This window comes from Crotalus tigris, unplaced genomic scaffold (assembly GCF_016545835.1).
Source record: "Crotalus tigris isolate CLP2741 ecotype Arizona unplaced genomic scaffold, ASM1654583v1 scf7180000017588.1960692, whole genome shotgun sequence".
In the NCBI taxonomy this organism is placed as follows: Eukaryota; Metazoa; Chordata; class Lepidosauria; order Squamata; family Viperidae; genus Crotalus; species Crotalus tigris.
In genome coordinates, this window is record NW_024096494.1 from 725,564 (window position 1) to 745,451 (window position 19,888).

General features: G+C 41.9%; 1 protein-coding gene across 1 annotated transcript in view; it reads left to right on the forward strand.

The window, feature by feature from the left end:
* The window catches only part of LOC120316490 (cystine/glutamate transporter-like), a 38,965-nt gene that overhangs the window by 734 nt on the left and 18,343 nt on the right, over positions 1-19,888 (forward strand). Inside the window, exon 3 of the mRNA XM_039362183.1 lies at positions 13,491-13,794. Within this exon, the coding sequence (XP_039218117.1) occupies positions 13,599-13,794 (196 nt within the window). The 5' untranslated portion in view covers positions 13,491-13,598. The remainder of the gene's footprint in view (positions 1-13,490; positions 13,795-19,888) is intronic.

A 19,888-nucleotide genomic window follows, 5' to 3' on the forward strand; every position in this document is an offset into this window, starting at 1 on the left:
GGACTGCCATTTTTTTTAAAAAAAGAAATGTTCCTTTAATTGCCACTTGATAATGCATGTCCCAGTGCGGTGAAAAACTGCAATGAAATTCTGTAGATGAAGCTGATATAATGGCTCTGAAAGAAGCTACTTTTATGGGCAGTAGACAGGCATCCTTAACTAGAAAATCACAGTCCATGTGAAAATATGTTTTTTTTTGGGAGGGGGGGGGAGTTTGAAACTTTGTCAGCTCCCTGGATACTCCTATTTCATAAACATCCAAGCAATTGGAACTGTGTTTGAATGTCATCTGCAAAGCTGATGCAGTAATGTGGGAAGCTGCAAGGATTTTTTTTTTAAATAACTTTTTTCTTTTTGGCTGCGTAGATATTTGTTTTATTTGCCTTTCAGATGTGAGGAACGTAAGAGCTCTTGCAGTGTCATTTTACAAAGCCCACACGCAAGAAAATCAAAAAGGGCTAGCAAATATGGGCTGTGAAAAACAGGATAACCACTAGGCATCAAAGGATTTGATGATTTTTTTGGGAGGGGTGTTCAAACTATATATCAGATTTGGGGAGTGGGATTTAGGGGATAGGTGCCTAATTGGGAGGTCTCATTTTATTGTCTAGGTTTGAGCCTCTGAACAGTCTGGGTTTTTTTTTTTTTTTAAGAAAAATACCAATTAAGAATATCTTCACCACACTATCCGAGACCTGCTCTTGGTTTCTTCAAGCAAACTGAACAGAGCAACAGAGCAGCTGCTTTCGTTCCACTCTATTTTTAGCATTTGGTAATGTGCCTTCGAGTAAGGAAGCTCTGTTGCAATGTTCTTGTTGTTTGCTATTGATACACACATTCTCTGCAATAAAATTGTTACCAGCTTTGAAAGTCATCTAAGACAATGAAGAGGCAGGTGTTTTGTTTTTAAACTGAGCTTCAGCCAAATGTTCCTAAGACTTAGGGAAGCTTGCGGGATCACTTTTGGTGTCTTGTTCATATGAGAAATACTACCGTAGTGCTAATTACTGGAGCTGAAATGGTTAACGGAATAAAAATTTCTGGGAAGCAGTTGTTTGCTACAATATTGGACCCCTACAGAATGCTGGCCTTTATTTTTGTTTTCTTCAACACAGCTAAAAAAACAGTGGCAGGATGAGACAGAAACCTCTCCTGTCCTTGCATGGAAAAGGGCTTGCTTATTTTTTATTTGTTACCAACAAAATGGAGGGTCATGAGATTCCTATGGGAAAAGGGGAGATATCTCTTTGGGAATTATCTGAAACAGACTCTTCTGTCCACAGAAGGAACTGGCCTAGAGGCATCAGCATGCTGGGTTTTTTTCTCTTGGCTTCCTCAAAATAGCATGATTGGTTAGCTGAATGTTGAAATCAACCAAGCAAGCATATTTTGGGGTTGTAAAGTTTTTTTAATCATCAAAGTTTTCTTTCGAAAGAGACAGATTAACTTTTTATTATTTAAGTTTTAGTCATTTTCATTCCTAACTGTCTGTTTTGCAGGAAGGCAGATTTTGTGTCCATGTTTTTTTTTAAAGAAGTCTCAATAATGAATAATTCAACAGTAGAACCAATTATTCTGAGAGTAATGGGTTTATTTAGGATATTGGGAGAGATATTATTAATTCCTTTGGTGTTTTGTTCTCTTCTTCAATTCAGGGGCCTCAGGAAAGATAAGGAGTAAAGTTATATTTGCCACTGAATGTTGTGTCATGAATTATACCCCCAAAAGTTGGTAGGCCCAAGACATAAAAGTAGATGGGGACAGAGAAAAGGTTATGATTAATTTTAATTGAATTAAAATTAGGATCAACTGGTTACATGAGCTACTATATAGCTACTACTAATATATAGCAATGCATTTATGAATAATCATTTTCTCTTGGCATCAAAAATCAAAATTATGGAGGCGCTATGGAAATTACATTCAGGTCTTTGGGAAATTGCATCTGCTCCTAGGAACCTATTTTCCCTACAAGATGAAGGCAGACTCTTTCATATGTTTATCACTAGGATAGAGAACTGTGCTATTGCAGAATGATGGCTCTCTTGGTTGAAGTTCTGCCAGCCAAGATGAGGAATGGACTATAAGCTTCTACATGCTTTGTTTCACCTATTTTATAGAGAGACTCTAGGATTTAATGTAACAGCTTGAACAACTCTCCCCCCAATGGGGTCCATTTCAAATATAGTTTCCAGAATTCTGAACCAGCATAGCCTTGCATTCACTATTTATTTAGGACACAATGTTTGGGAAAGTTGGCTTTGAGGGTTGCACTGGGCTAAATCATAAATTTCTCAACAGGTTATTGCCTATATTTATTATGAACACAGTACTCTGAATGTACAGAGGTTAGTGGGTATTTATGAAAGAATGGGCTTCTTTATTTGTACTGTTACTTTTTCTTCATAGAAAATCCAGTTACTTTCCTGAAAAATGTATTTGTTTTTTGTTTTTAAGCACTTATCTACTGTTAATGATAGCTTGGCCATTTTCCATCAGTGTAAAAAAGTGATATGCAGAACTTAAAAAGATATAGGGATTTCCATAGCATCTCCCTATGACTCTTTATAGAGATTGATATATTTTTTAGAAAACATTAGTATGAATTTAGTAGAAATAGAAGCCTTTCTTAGTTTGCCAGCTGAGATCAAAACGTACTAGCTTTTGATATAGTAACCTTTATCCTAACTTTTTTGGTGATTCTTTATACTAAACTTTGACAGAGTAATGTTCAGTTAGAATAGACTTCAACTAGAGGATTTTCCTTTGATACTCTTTAAAAAGAAAACTATCTTTTAAAGCTGAACACACAGTCATTCTAACAATTATAATTCAAACTGATAATTATGTTAAGCTTCTGATAAATTCCTGAAGGATTCCAACTGGTTCCAGAGTTCAACATGCACTTAAGTGTGTGGTTTTGGAGTTTTGTTTTTGTGGTTGTTTTTTTTTTTGCTAAGGGACTTGTGTCTAGCTCTTAGTTTACCAGTTCTTATTGTTCAACAGCTCTGTGATCCTACTTATCTACACTGCTTAATGCTTTCACATTCCTTGCTTATTTTTTTAAAGAAGTTAAGATTTTTTTTAACTCTTTGCTAAATTAGGGGAGTCTGAAGTTTGATGTTTTTGCCTGTTCTTGTTAGAGATTACTTAAATGAGAGAAGTAATTTTCAGCGTTGTTCAGTGGATTAAGTAATACGGCATCAGTTCATTTCTATAGGGTTCCTTTAATTGTTGGGTAAGTGTCTTTTCTTATGTCTGAGCTGTTGTTAAAGTTGATGAATGTATGCTAAATATAGTGTAGCTAACCTAAGAAATTATGGGAATGGTGAGAAGTTTAAATGAAAAATGAGTGCTTGTCAGGTTAATATAGTAAAGGCTTTCATAAGATTGACTCTTAGATTGGAAGTGAAGCCTATGATCTGGTGATTAATGGTGAAAAAAGTAAGGTTCTACATTTAGGCAAGAAAAACCAAGTGTACAGGTATAGTATAGGGGGTACCTTGCTCAATAGTAGTAACTGTGAGAGGGATCTCGGAGTCCTAGTAGACAATCACTTAAATATGACCCAGCAATGTGCCACAGCTGCTAAAAAAGCCAACACAGTGCTGGGCTGCATTAACAGAGGGATAGAATCAAGATCACATGAAGTATTAATACCACTCTACAATGCCTTGGTAAGGCCACACTTGGAATACTGCATCCAGTTTTGGTCACCACGATGTAAAAAAGATGCTGAGACTCTAGAAAGAGTACAGAGAAGAGCAACAAAGATGATTAGGGAACTGGAGGCTAAAACATATAAGGAACGGTTGCTGGAATTGGTTATGTCTAGTTTAACGAAGAGAAGGATGAGGGGTGACATGATAGCAGTGTTCCAATATCTCAGGGGCTGCCATAAAGAAGAGGGAGTCAAGCTATTCTCCAAGGCGCCTGAAGGCAGGATGAGAAGCAATGGATGGAAACTGATCAAGGAGAGAAGCAACTTAGAACTAAGGAGAAACTTCCTGACAGTGAGAACAATTAATCAGTGGAACAACCTGCCTCCAGAAGCGGTGAATGCTCCAACACTGGAAGTTTTTAAGAAGAGACTGGACAGCTATTTGTCTGAAATGGTATAGGGTTCCTGCCTGAGCAGGGGGTTGGACTAGATGACCTCCAAGGTCCCTTCCAACATTATTATTATTATTATTATTATTATTATTATTATTATTATTATTATTATTATTATTATTATCTATATGAGGAAAGTCTAGACTTCAATATCTGTGTTTATAACAAGGGAAGACCTCAAGCGACATTCTGAACAACATTTGGTGCCCTTCAATTCTCTTAAACTGAAGCTCTGTTGACTGATGCATTCAATTGTTTTGACTGTTTGTCTTTTCAAAATTAGAAATACATCTCACATTAAAGAAACATGGAGTCCCAGCATTATGGAGCAGACTGTCTTCTACAGTATCTTGATTTGTAAATGTGAAACAAGCCTCTTAAAACGTTCCAATCTTCTAGAATTTTCCTATAGTTCTCAGTAAAAGATTGTTGGGGAAAATGGAGAGCATAGGTTTCACTGACTGTAAAGAAGAAAGATAAACAAGTAAAATGTCATGCTTTTCTTGTGGCAACCTGGAATAGAAAAAGTTAATCCAAAAAGCAAGTAACTCAGAAAATGATAAATACTATTTATTAGAAAGAAGTTTAAGTGTGTAAAACAAGAATTCCAACCGGTCCTCTATTTTCTTGTGAGAAATATATATTTAGACAATTTAAGGTAGCAAGATTCTGGGCTCTTGTAGTTTTTCAGTATAGGGGAAGGAAGCTTTCTCTTGCAAAGCTGGGCATTCTGCACTTGATTGTTTTAAAAATCACTTATCAATGTGAGAAACAGCTGTCATACAGAGGAAGAAAATGACAATGTTACACTCTTTATGTCAATGAATAGGCTTCTAATTTATTTTTCTGTCTTGTGGATATTCATAAACTTCAATGCTCCAGCATGGCCCGTTGATTCATATATTCCTGGTCACAGATCTCTGTGTTATAATTTTTCTAAGAGGCACTAAAGTTATATAGCTCTGGGGCACAGGAGGAGACTTAAGATGGAGAGAGATCCACTGCTGTTATCAACTACATTTGTGACAATGTGTTATTTCACTTCTGAAGAGATTGAAGCAACTTTGTTGTGAAATTTCTAGATCCAGATCTAGTTGCAACTCTAATATCTTTGAAGTATCAGAATGATTAAAGTAATTTCACACCACAAGCTTGCTCCTTTTGGGTGAATGTATGACATCAGAACACATGTTTTAAAATGGTAGAGCTTGCATTGGGAAGGTGCAATGCTGCTTTTATCTTCCTGCCTCCTTTACTCCTTCTGTGGATGTCATTGTATTGGTGGATTGCCAGGTGCTATTTCTCTCCCCTACCACCAAATGTCACCAGCCAGCAGGAAAGAATAAACATGAGATGGGGAATGAGCTTGAGAACAAGCGAACTCTGACAGATGGGCAGATTAATCAACTTGGTCATCAATCCAAACTCACTCCAGGTTTTGCACATATGGATCAAAAAGTAGTCCACAAACAGCTGACAGGTGTTATGGGGGATTGTAGACCAAAATGAGAGGATCGCTTCATCTGCACTGCTCTTTGAGTTGGGTCATTTCCTTTTCCTGCCTCCATTCCCAGACTGGAAAAGGAATTAGGTTTCATCTGTGGGATTGGAGAGTTGATAGCTTTGAAGTTCTCTACTTTTACCTATTGTCTGTGTATAAATAACCCAGCTAACAACTAATAGCTGCAGGAAGGTGGGTTGCATGGCACAGGAACCCTTGCTATATCAGCAACCTCTTCTCCATGACTTTAATTGGCTTAAAGAATAGGCATGGGCAAATGGGTGATCTTCTGAACCACATAGCCCCTGGAACCAATTATCAGTTACTAGGGGGCTAAATTCTCTAACGCATAACTCTAAGTTGCAGATTGGCTTGAAGACCTGGACTTTGTGGGAACAACTGGTTTAAAAGATTCAGACTGTCCCACTACTCATATTAGGTTGGCCAGGGACACAATGGCCAAAGCCCAGAGTGATGGCTAATCAGATCCCATCCCTATAAGTCACCTGGCTCTGGTAGGTGAAGAACAGGGAGAGCTGGGGGTAGAGTTAAAAGTATCATCAGTTTAGAGTCTTTGTGTTGCCATAAGTGGTCCAGACTCCCTTAAATTCCATTGACCATTATTAAGCACCAATTGAGATTTGAACTTTAGTTGATTAAATTCTTGCACATAGGCTTGAACAATAAATATTTCTGGATGGCAACTTAACTTATAGTCCTGATCCTTTGAGTCTGACAACTCAATAGCAGTAGCAATAGCACTTAGACTTATATACGGCTTCATAATGCTTTACAGCCCTCTCTAAGTGGTTTACAGATTTTACAGCATATTGCCCCCAACAATCTGGGTCCTCATTTTACCAGCCTTGGGAGGATGGAAGGCTGAGTCAACCTTGAGCCAGTCAGGATCAAACTCCTGGCAGTGAGCAGTAAGTTAGTCTGCAATACTGCATTCTAACCACTGCACCACCATGGCTTTTATTATCACCAAAGACTGATAATATCCTTTGCTGAACAAGAGGAACCCATTCATATTCAGATTAAGGTTTAAACTTAAATTTAAAATTTTCTCAGATTGAGGATCAGATGAAGACATGGTCTTGTGCAAGTAGAAAACCCTGGTGTGTGCACTTGAACTTTGGGCTTTGCTCAAATTATTATTTTCAAATCTATTCATTTCACATAACATAGCTATGATATCTGCCTATGAACAAATATTTTAGATCAGAATTTGTCAATGTATTTACTGCTATTTTAACTTGGTTCATTTTCTATTTCTATCACATTCACGAGAGAGAGAGAGAGAGAGAGAGAGCAGTGAGTATCCCTTTGGCTTATAAAATGCTTAAATTGATTTCAATTTACATAACAGAACTGGGGCAGCCATTAAAAACCTGATTCTTTGAGTAAAAATACAGTATACAGTAATATGATGAAATAAAAGCCAAAAATCCATATAGCGTGAACAAAAAAGATTTTTATAAATGTTGCATTTATACCATTCACATACAGAACAGTATTAAGTGTAGCTATAAGGATTAACATTCTTGAATTTTAATCCATTTTATAAAAGAATTCGGCTTTAAAAGCCAAAGTGATTTGCTTTATTGAGATATTTCACTTTATGAAAAGTAAGCAATAATATCCATCCCTAAAATAGTAGAAAAGAGACTTAGGTTTCATATTTTTAAATGCCTGGTATATACGCCAACGGAGCTTTAAATGAGCAGACCTATCCTCTTCTTTTCTGCGAAACAGAATATGCTTGACACAGATAACTGAGGAAATTTCTGGCATTTTTGTGATTGGGAGTGTGGATGGAAGAGATCTATTACTTCATTACAGTTCACCAATCCCTCCCAGGATTCAAGTTCATTATTAACCTTGAATTGCACCCAAATGGATGTATTTGTAACCTTCCAAATTCATGTGAGAGCAAGAAGAAACAGACAATAAAGCAAAGGTATACATATGTATCAAGCATCTACAATATTAGCCTTCTTGCAGCAGCCCATCTGATTTAGTGCTACTCTGTTGTAGCACTATTATCTCTCTCCTTCCCTCCCTCCCTCCCTCCCTCCTCCCATCCATCCATCCATCCATCTTTATTTGTATCCTGCCTTTATTATTTTACAAATAACTCAAGTCAGTCTGTACAATTTTCTTGTAGCAGCTAACTTATTATTGTACCTTGGTACAATAATAGTGATACCTTGGTACTCAACTGCTTTGAAACTCATTGAATTTGATGCTCAACATATTTTGATGTGAAAGTTTTATCCCGGTACTCATCGTTTGTTTGGTACTCAATGCACAAGCTAGAACTTGTCTGTGTTGGCTGCCTTGTGACTCACTATATTATTCCTTATGAGAAAAATTTGTTTGGTGCTCATAATTTTTAGTACTCATTGCATCTCCTGGAACCAATTAATGATGAGTACTGAGGTGCCATTGTATTTAGGTGACATTTTGATAGTTAAAATATTCATATCATTCTTTTTTTGTTCTTTTTATTAAAACAAGGTTTGAAAGTGATTAAGATACAGAAGTCATAGTCAGCAAAAATAGATTTCTACAAGCTTATAAATCTGCTTAATTGTATTTTTGATGGAGAACATCGATCATTTATTGATTGGAACTATCATCTAATTTTAAAGGTTAGCTACTGGTAGTATATATTAGGGAGAATGGGAAAGCAACACTTTTGAAATGATAAATGTTTCTTTCTTTCTGATTTCTGATATACTAAATACCGAACTGATGTTAAAGGAGCTATTTTTCTTATAAAAGGGGTCATCCATTTGATGTGGATATATGGATTTACTTGTATAATAATATAATTTTTGTATAATATAATTTTTGATGTATAAATATCACATTTAAATATTTGGTATCTTTAAAATCACACAAAATGTGAGCTGTGATAGTTGAAATGAGTGAAATGAAAAACAAAAAATGAGAGAAAATTCTTAATGCCAAATTGTAGGACTTCTTGTCACCTGAAGTTCTGCTGTGGTGGAAGAGAGAGATGCTATAACATAAAGCCAACATATCTTCATGGTGAGAATATGGAATATGGGAATAAAGACAATATTGGAAAAGATCAAATTATTACGTTATGAGATTTATAAATCTATAACAATTAAGTGTTTTTTCAGATTAACCAAGCAATCTGAAACTATATCTGGAATTTAAGCTTAAGTAACAGTCCTGCCAGATGCATATGATTTCTCATAGATAGAAAAACAAGGCTCTCTCTTGCTCTCTGAGATAGACAGTTTTTCAGCTCAGCTCTTCTTATGTAAACAGTTCAAAAAAGTTTACTTTGCTTTGTCAGTAGCCTAGAACTCAGTGACTCGGAAAACACAACTCACGAAAACAGAGGCAGTTAAAATGCTGAGATCCAAACCAGAAGCAGATAAGTAAAGAAAAACAGGGAGCAGATCTCACATAAACGTGGCCTAAAGACCTTTCTGAACAGTTGATTTCTGATGTGGGGTGAAATAAGGGTCTTGCTCCCTCTTCCTAAGCAGAGCACTCCATAAAACTGAGGCTACAGCTCTGCTTTGTTCCTAGCATCTACCCACTGAAAGACAGGCAAAAGTATCACATAGGGCAGAACTTCAGATTCAAATGCAAAACACACATTACGGCAGACAATTCATATTGGATAACACTGTACACTGTACACTTTTCTATGGAATTAGTGAACAAACATCATTTTAGCCATTGTCTATCCACTGCAGGATGAAGGCCTCTTCTGCATGTTTCCAACCCAAATGGTCCCGAGCTTTCTTTTGCCAAGTGGACCCACAATTCTCGCTGATGTTGTTGATCCATCTTGTTTTAGGTCTCTTTTTTATCAAGTGGGATCCACTACCTTGGTCCACCTGCCATCAGTTCTTCTTGCTATGTGACCAGCCCATTTCCATTTCAGTTCTTTTATTGAATGAGTCCTAATTTTTTTTTAATGGAAAAAACAGTTCTGGGGGTTTGGCAAAATGAATCAAGATGTTTAATTCATTCTCCCTGGCTGAAAACTTTACTAGGATGGAAGAATGTTTGGAATTGCGCTTGATCTCTTTTTCCTTCCTACCAACAACAGGTACCTTCCCTTCCTACTAACAGGTACCACACAAAAAACCCCATTTTTTTTAGCACTTGTAGAAAAGATTAGTTCTTCTTTACATGCATAGACACCTGATTCAGATCTCCCTTTAAAGATTCTGATCATTTTTAAAAATCAGGAAAGCTGTTCAATAGTTTTGAAAGTAGATTGGACAGCACATTCATACTTCTAAAGGCAGCATGGCAGTTTGAGACAACGAAGGGAGAATGTCCTAGAGAGATAGAAACAATATTATCTTAACTGGAGCAGCCTAAAAATTGGAATTGTATGATTCCTTTCTTCAAAACCAGTACCTAAAATACTTGTAAGTTGTGGGCACTTTCTTTTTTCGCTGTCTTGTGGGATTCAGTTGGAACATGAATCTCCATGCTGTGTCCCATTGGAGGCCTGGGCCACATCTTTTTAGCCTTTTAATCCAGTATTAAGAAGATTGCAGTACATTATTTTCCTGATCTTGTTGATGACCTAACAATCTTCAGTGCTACAACTCTGGGATGAACAAGGTTTCAGAGTAGTGCAGTCTTCTAACTTTCTGAAGTGCTTTAGGAGGCCACCGTGATGTTGTGATTTCATGAAAAGGGGTGTAACAGACTTGTTTGGAGTTTTTCTTTATGTTTTGGTTCTAATAAGAATCGGGATATCTCATAGAAACCAACTGCTTTGATTTCCACTCTTAAAACTATCCCCTGACTTGAAAATAGAACCGGAAGATATTATCTGGACCCTTAGCAGTGTGGGATTCAGACCTGGGTGTGGTGCAGATTTGAAAGAGCATAACCATCATTGTTCTAGTGGAACAGCTTTGGGTTGTATATACGAGGGTTGTAAGTGGAGATATTTAGGCCAAGACATCATTTATACTGGTTTGTTCTTAACTGGGTGGATGAGTCCAGCTGGTGGTGGCAGGAGGGAATAAATTGTTTTCAGATGCCCAAGGTCTCATCCCTTTCTCCAATTCAGGTTAATGTTTACTTGAAGCTGGTGGGAAAGGCCATCGGCTGATTCATAGTGTATTATTATCAGTTTGCTAGTGAAACCCAATTATGTTTTTCCACTTGGGCCAAATGCTATAGCTGTCCTGACCCAATGCCTGGACTCCCCCCCCCCCAAGCTCAATTTCAATCCAACCAAGACAAAATGATTGTTAATTCAGAAACCTGGTAGGTCCAAGAGATCATCAACTTTGACTCCTGAGATAGTTGTACTCCCTCAGAGCCAGCAGACCTACTCCTTGTGGGTCCTTCTAAACTTACACATCCTGCTGAAAGAGCTAGAAGCTGTGGTCAGAAAGGCTTTTGCCCAACTTTTCCTGGTATGTCAGTTACACTCTTTCCTGGTTATGGATGTACTTTTCTTCAGACACTTCAGTTGGCTGAAAACACAGCAGCCTATCCCTTTACCGAGCAGTCACAGTACTGCCATATTGTTGTTGTTGTTAATTGCGAAGTCGTGTCCGATCCATCGCGACCCCATGGACAACGTTCCTCCAGGTCTTCCTGTCCTCTACCATCTTCTGGAGCCCATTTAAGTTCACACCTACTGCTTCAGTGACTCCATCCAGCCATCTCATTCTCTGTCGTCCCCTTCTTCTATTGCCCTCAATCTTTCCCAGCATTAGGCCCTTCTCTAGTGAGTTCTTCCTTCTCATTAGGTGGCCAAAGTATTTGAGTTTCAACTTTAGGATCTGGCCTTCTAAAGAGCAGTTGGGGTTGATCTCTTCTAGGACTGACCGGTTTGAACGCCTTGCAGTCCAAGGGACTCGCAGGAGTCTTCTCCAGCACCATAGTTCAAAGGCCTCAATTCTTTTGCTACAGGAACTACACTGGTTACCAGGTTTGTTTCTGAGTGCAAGCCCAATCTGGCTCCAGGCGCAGGTATCTAAGAAGTGCCTAAATAAGATAACCAGGAACTGCCAGTTGAAAATTCCCTCTTATTTTGGGTTCCAGTCCTTTGGAAATGCTTTCCCTCTAAGATGAGGATAATTGGCCCTCAAAGGCTGGTGAAACTAGACTTCCACCAAAGGTCTTTAGAGATGACGTGTAAAATAATTGATGCCAGAATTATTAGTTTTACTGTTACTGTTATTGTTGTTATGATGATGATTTTGTCCTAGTATTTCATACGCCAATAAAAAATGTTTCACAGGACAGTCATTGTTGGTATTGCTGTACAAATAAACACAAATTGCTACATACAGTCTTTGGACTTCTGTTCTTTTCTCATGGTTGATGAAAGACTCCCTTCACCCCAATAAAAAGGATTCAATTTAATCAAACAAAATACATTAGCCAATACAGGAAAAAAAAACAATGCAAAGAAAATCAGTCTGACTCAGGTCCAAGCTAAGTAGCCCAAGGCAACCAACCACTTAACATGCCAGATACAAAGTGTCAGCTTAAACATTTAAGTTTAAGATAAGCTTAACCGCCAGAATGCGAGACTGGCTATTGACAATTAAGACTGACAGGATTAGAACAGGGACACAGAAAGAACACAATAATAATAAAACACATAGAAACACACCAGATCCTTTCCCGAGGCAAGGATTAACCTTTTTCCTGAGCAATATCTAATAAATTAGCCCATCAATAGACACTGCTCCACGAAATGACAGTTTTGGAACCACGAATCAGAAATGACAGTTTTGAAAACCAAGAAAAGGTATAAAAACTCACGTTTGGAGACCCCTCTTCCTAGCTAGCCGGGATTCATGCTGAACTGTCACTCAACTGATTAAACCTCTCTTTCCAGTAGCTGGCTTCTCCTTCTATTTAGTCTTCGAGCTCTGACTGCGGAAATCCTGGCTGGAAAAGCCCAAAACGGGAGAGTTCCTCCTAACATGGTGATGGATAAAATAAAGTTGTCATAAACTCATAAGCAGTTGTGGTCACGTAATATTCTACTTAGCAGCTGAATCAGTTAGCGATCGAGTTGCCAGTTCCAACTGTTGTTAGTAAATGAGGAGTACCTGTAAACTCCATAAACCCCAGTTTGAAGTTTTCAAACTAATTACAAACTGTGAACTCTCAATCAGATATCACTGAGTGTGCATAGGGGAAACAAAGAAGTAGAAAAAAAATGTGGCTGGAGTTAAGGTCATATATCTCACAGACTATACTAGTAGATGGAAACAATAAACCTGCAAATAATGGAACTTCTTTGTGAGGTTCTTTAGTAGCTGGGAAACAAAAAATCAACCAGGTTGTCATTATACAGGTAGTCCTCGACTTACAACAGTTCATTTAGTGACAATTCAAAGTTATAATGGCACTGAAAAAAGTGACAACCATTTTTCACAGTGACGACATTTGCAGCATCCCCATGGTCACGTGATCAAAATTCAGATGCTTGGCAACTGGTTCATATTTATGACCATTGCTGTGTCCCATTGCGACCTTCTGACAAGCAAAGCCAATAGGGAAGCCAGATTCATGTAACAACCGGGTTGCTAATTTATGAGCTGCAGTGATTCACTTAACAACTGAGGCAAGAAAGGTCATAGAATGAGGCAAAACTCACTTAACAAATGTCTCACTTAACAACAGAAATTTTGGGCTGAATTGTGGTCGTAAGTTGAGTACTACTTGTATAAACACTAGTGGATATAATATAGGTTATTATGCTTCTGCCACCACATTAATGTCAGGATGCAAATATGGGTATAAGAATATTATATTTACTTCAAAATGTACAATTCTATCTTAACTATTCACTTTAAAAATGAATGCTTTTCCTTTTTCAATGTAGGTTGATCAAGAATCCAAGGAAGGATCTTTATGGTTTCTCAAGACATTCACCAGCATCAACATCTTTGACATTTGCTTATTCTTCTACTGACCCAGAATCACACTAGCCATGGGAAAATCTAAGAAGAAAGAAGAGGCTGTCTTTCTGAGGAAAAAGATCACACTCCTGAGGGCCTTTTCACTTCTCATTGGGAGCATGGTGGGCAGTGGCATATTCATCTCTCCCAAGGGGGTCCTGAAAAACTCCGGCAATGTGGGCCTCTCCTTGATTGTTTGGTTTGCCTGTGGAATTCTCTCCATGTTTGGTGCGTGGTGAGTTTCTTTTGTCTTCAGCTTTCAAGAGATCAGAAGTTCTGTTGGTCCAATGTTACTGACTCTTATTGAATTGGTAGTTGCTATTGTCATATCTAGCTACCTATGTTGGTGGTTCTATGTGCTAGCAGAGAGCCTGTCAAATGTTAATTTCCCCCAAAAGAGAGGGCAGCAAATTATTATTATTATTATTATTATTGCTTTTTTGTAAGAAAAAAGGTACCGGAACTCAGCCCCCCCCTTCCCCCCCGCCAGGCCATTCTTTAATAGGCAACCTTTCGCTCCCCTCCCGAGCCAGACTGCCATGCTAAGGTGGATGGGATCAGCGGGAATGAAACTATTACAACGACTCAGGAACTGACCAAACAAGAATAATACTGTGTGTCTAAGTATATTTATACAACAGCGTCCCTTCTCAAACAACACTACAACTCCTGGCAGACTTTGCTGGTTATTTACACCCCCTGAGCTGAGAGGAAGATGGGCGGGGTTACCGCTGTTGCCATAGCTATATGAGTGATGTATAGGATTGGGGGCAGTTCTATGATGGGCTGTGAGTCGGGGGGCACTTGCGGCTGATGCGCTGCCAAGGGTTGGTCTAAGAGAGCGGTCAGTGTTGGGCCTTTGGCCTGTGCGGACAACTAACCCAATTGACGGTTCAAGGGCGGGAGGGACCGTAGGGATCACCTTTTGCCACCACATCTACCTCAGCACCTCGGGAGCAACACAGCATTTTCTAGAGACCCTCCTTCCCCTCCCCATTTTCCATACTTCCTCTGGGCTGGGGTTCTCGGTCGATCATTCTCCTCGCGCGAGGTCCATCCATGTCCGGGCTGTTGGGGAAGTTGTTCAGGATCAGCCCAGGGGAGAAAGGTGGCAGGAAGGGGCCTCCCCCCAGAGGCCATCCAGAGGCTTAAAGAGACCAAGGACAGGCTGAGTAAAAAACAGGAGTTGCTAACCTGCTTTCCAGCTCTGTTGTGTTTCTCTTCTGCTGCAGGGAAACGGAGTTTGTGGGACTAAAAAAAGTTCAGTCAGACCTTCCAACTCCTTGTGAGATCTTTTTTTTTTTCTCACAAGAAGTTGGAAGGTGTTGAGTCCTTGGCGGGAAGCAGACACGAGAAGCAGTTGAAGTTCTCAGTTTTCTTTATTCTGCGTTCAGCTTACAAGTAGATGGCTTCAGCAGCTCCCAAAACCTCCCAGCTTCTTATATAGACGTTTCCCGGGTAAATGCGATACTTTTCCCAAGCCAGCACCCGCGCATGCGCACGGCGCTGGCGACAGCCTGTCTGGTCCCGGGCAGCTTTGCACCTGCCCGGGACCGCCTGCAAACGCCCGAGCCGTTTGCAAGGCTCGGGACATAACACCACTTTCCCCCGGGCTAAAACTACTACCAACATATAATCATTTATTTTATGCAGTGTTCTGCTTCTCAGTGCTCCTATCGTTACCTGGCTTTTGTTTAGCCAGCAATGTTATGTAATCCTCTAAGTATTTAGGAGACTTCTTTGCTCTCTGTGACCTTCTCAGCTCTGGGTTACTAGCATGAGTTCCCTGACTGGAGGGAGATGTGAGCCTGTTCTCCTTATTTTGCCTTGGTGCCTTCCAAGGACTGTGCCCCGATGCCTGGCCTGCTTGCTCGCCCACCGGGCTCGTCAGGCCAGGGCTTCTGTCACTTTGTGACCTGGTTGACCTGCCTAGCTGTAGACCCTCGGGCCCCTTGAAGTGATAGCCACTGCTGGGTGTCTCTGTTGAACCTCCTAGGTCCGTCCACGACCTGTCAGGAGGCTGTCCATTCCCTGAGCCCCGTTCTGTGTCCGGGCTTGTGTGGGTTTCTGTACTTTCCCAAAACTCAGTTACTCCCTGATTTGGGCTAGAGGTGTTGTAGTCGGGACTTGGTTCCTCGACCACCTCCCTGTATGTTTGACCCCCTGTAGGATTTGGGGTAAGGTCAGGCCAACCTTGGGGATTGTGTGCCAGCTCTCTTGCGGGGAATGATTTGTTGGGATGCCCCCGGGTATCCTCCGTGACTGGAGTGCTGTGTGATGTGTGTGGAAAGTGAGTATGCCCCCGGGGTGACTCCCTGGCTGGAGTAGGCGTGGATGCCTGGTAATTAGGTAGGCTCATAGAATTCTTGTTCGGAGCTCTCGCGGAACCCTGGGATGGGCCGTTTGTGGCTCCATCAGTGGAGATGGGCAGCAGCTCGTGCCCTTCCCTTTGCTCCAAAGGGTCCCCCTCCCCCCCCTGGAAAAGACCCAGGAGTCTCATCTGAAAAGTCCCGCCGAGGGCGGAGTTGGTCGATGTGCCGACGCAGGACACGACCGTTGTCCAGGGCTACCTCGTAGGAGAGAGGACCTGTGACCCTGGAAATAGAAGCGGGGACCCATGTATGACCAGGCCCGTAATTGCGAGCCCAAACCGGGGCACCCACAAGTAGTTGTCTAGGTGCCCTAGGATGTGAGGTAGATGAAGGCAGTCTGTCTGGATGCAACCGGTCAAGTTTAGTAGTAAGTTGACGCCCCCAACGAAGTTCAGCTGGGCTTCTCCCTGTAGAAGTGGACGGTGTGGTGCGATAAGAAAGGAGAAAGTCAGCCAACCTGTGATGCCAGTCCCCGTAGGTGAGTCTTTTCAATGCGTCCTTTGTGATGCGCACCATACGTTCAGCCATACCGTTGGTGGACGGGTGGAAGGGTGCAGACGTGGCATGACGAATCATGTTTGCCTGTAAGAAAGCTTGGAATTCGGAGGAAGTGAATTGAGGGCCGTTGTCGGACACAATGACATCTGGCAGCCCGTGTGCAGCAAAAATCCCCCTCAGTACCTGAATAGTCTTTGCAGTGGTGGTGGATGAGACAGGTACAACCTCAAGCCATTTCGAATGGCTGTCAACAAGGACCAAGAAGAACTGGCCCTGAAAGGGTCCAGCGTAGTCAATGTGCACTCTAGACCATGGGGACTGTGTTTCCTCCCATCTATGCACGGGAGCTTGGGGCATCTCTGGGTGAGATCGTTGGCACAGGCGGCATGCATGCATCTTAGCCTCAATATCTTTATCTAAACCAGGCCAACACAAGTGGCTGCGCGCAAGAGCCTTCATACGAACAATGCCAGGATGACCCTCGTGGAGGGATTCTAAGACCCTAGTCCTCATTGAGGTGGGAATGACAACTCTGTTTCCCCAAAGCAGACAACCCTGAGAAAGGGACAGCTCGTTCCTTTTGGACCAGAAACTCTGAAACTCAGGACTAGGGCAGTGCTCAGGCCAACCAGACAAAACCCAGGAACGGACACGTGAAAGTGTGTGATCTGTACCTGTTTCAGCGGCAACATCCCTGGCACTAAGAGGGAGCTTGGGCAAGGCTTGGATTGATAGAATGTTGACAGCTGGCGCAGGGTCAGCTTCTACTACTGGCAGAGGCAATCTACTGAGGCCATCAGCATGGCCCATTTCTTTCCCAGGCTTGTGGAGTAAAGAAAAATCATATGCAGACAAAAAAATAGACCACCTAAGCATTCTAGGGGAAATGATTTGGGGAGTCTGCTTACGTGTGGTAAACAGTCCCAGCAGAGGCTTATGGTCAGTGAAGACCGTGAAGTGCCTGCCATATAGAAAGTCATGGAATTTTTTAATTCCAGCAACAGCCAGAGCCTCCCTGTCTATCTGAGCATAGTTGCGCTCAGCAGAAGACAATGTTCTGGAGTAATATGCAACAGGAACCTGAGTTCCGTCAGACCTGAGGTGGCTCAGGACAGCTCCAACCCCGTAAGGGGACGCATCACAAGCGATGCACACAGGAAGGGACTCGTTGAAATGTGCAAGTACACTGTTAGAAGTGAGCAAAGCCTTGACTTTGTTAAAACAACCCTCATGCGTTTGTGACCACTGCCACACTGCTTGCTTGTCTAGTAGCCTGTGAAGAGGCTCAGCTACACTAGCTTTTTGTGGAAGAAAAGAATTGTAGAAATTCAGGAGGCCCAGGAAGGCCTGAAGTTCGGCCTTGGACTTTGGCCTAGGTGCTTCTAAAATAGCAGTTAGTTTGGATTCAGAAGGGTGAATCCCAGCAGCATCAATTTTGAACCCCAGAAATTCAGTAGAAGGCACCCCAATCTTGCATTTGTCTTTTTTGAGCTTGAGACCTGATTTCCTGAATCTTAACAGAACAGCCCTTAGCCTTTCAGCTAGAATGTGTGTGGAGTCTCCTGCAATTAAGACATCATCAAAGTAGGGGCAAACCCCCGGTATGCCCCGTAGTGTGTTTTCCATTACGCTTTGGAAAATCCCAGGAGCGACATTCACTCCAAACTGCAGCCTTTTTACCTTAAAGGCTCCCCTGTGGGTCACAATAGTCTGAGCTATAGCAGCATCATCATCAACAGGCAGCTGTTGATACGCTTGAGCTAGGTCAAGCTTTGCAAAAACGCGCCCCCCCTTGAGGGAGGCCAGAATATGACTGACCACAGGAACAGGATAGGCATGTTGCTGCAATGCCTTATTCAGAGTGCATTTGTAGTCAGCACAAATGCGAATGTCCCCATTTGCCTTTAGAGGCGTGACAATGGGGGTCTCCCAAGGACTGGAATCAACAGGTTCTAGGATTCCCTGTTGAATCAGTTTGTCTAACTCAGTGTCAATTTTACTCTTTAAAGCAAAAGGGACCCTTCTTGCTTTAATTCTAATGGGAGTGACAGTGGGGTCTAGCTTTAAGGACACAGGGGGTCCTTTGAATGTGCCCAGCTGGGGGCTGAAAACATCTGCAAATTCTTTGCAGACTTCCTGTAGGTCGAGTGTTTGTAAGCTGTTGAGTCCTGTGACGTGTATCCCCAGGGCCTCAAACCAATCGAGTCCTATGAGACTCGTTCGTTCACCCCCTACTACTAATAAGTCTAGTGGACCTTCAAAACTCTTGTATTGCACGTTAAGGGTGGCCTCCCCCTTAACACACACTCTTGAATTTTGAAAATCTGTTAACACAATGTCAGAAGGCCTTAACTTGGCCTGAGTTCCACTACCGGAACAAATCTTCCTAAATGTATGCAAGGAGATAATTGAAAAGGCAGACCCTGTGTCTAGTTCCATAGATAATGGAACCCCTTGTAGCTTCACCTTGAGTGACAGCTTTTTCTTAATGGGCTTGTGTGTGCCTGTCCTAAGGATGCTTCTTCGCGAAGCGCAAAACCCTACCCTATTCTGGCTGGGGAATCTGGTACCTTTCAGGCGCAGTTCTTCCTGAGGTTGTACCTTTCGTCGGCCCAGACACACAGCTGCAATGTGTCCTTGTTTGCCGCATGCCCGGCAGGTAGCGGAGCGGAACTTGCAGTCGGTTCTCCTGTGGCGACCTCCACAGCCGATGCACTTGAGCGGAGCTGAAGAGCTTCCCTTCTGTTTTTCTTCCTTCGTGGGGTGGAGACGGTCGACTTCCTCGTCCGGATCCTCCTCGGAGTTTCTTTGGACGTCTTCCTGGTGCACGGATGCAACCTCAGGACTGTTTCTGATCGGCGGCATTTTCTTGACAGCGCCGCCTGCTGCTTCTTCTGCGGTGACTTCCCTTAAGGCATCTTGGTAGGACAATTCTTCTTTAGCGAAAAGTCTCTGTTGTAGATCTCGATGCCTTAACCCGCACACGAATCGGTCCCTCAGTCGTTCTTCGAGGTCTTTGAACTCGCAGTGCTTGGCGGCCTTCCGTAATGCGGCGATGAATTCTTTGGCCGACTCACCGGGCCGTTGATCCCTCTGCTCGAAGGTGTGGCGCCATGCGATGACGGACATCTTGGGGTGGAAGTGCTCCTTCAGTAGCTTCTTCAGATCTGCGTAGCTGACAGACTCTACTGGAACAGGTGCTGCAAGGTTTTCTGCGATGTCGAAGGCATCTTGGCCGCAAACACAAAGCAGGGTGGCAGCCTTCAAGCTCTCTTCCCTCACTTGGTTTGCCTTGAAGTAGTTCTCCACCCTGGCTACGTATGACTCCCACCGCTCTGGATGTGAGACGTCGAATTCCGAAAGCCTTCCGATTTTCACCATCTTCAGGAGACGGGTCTATCAGCCAGCCTACCCCCGAATGCGCACTGGATTGGCGGGTAGCTGCCGAGTCG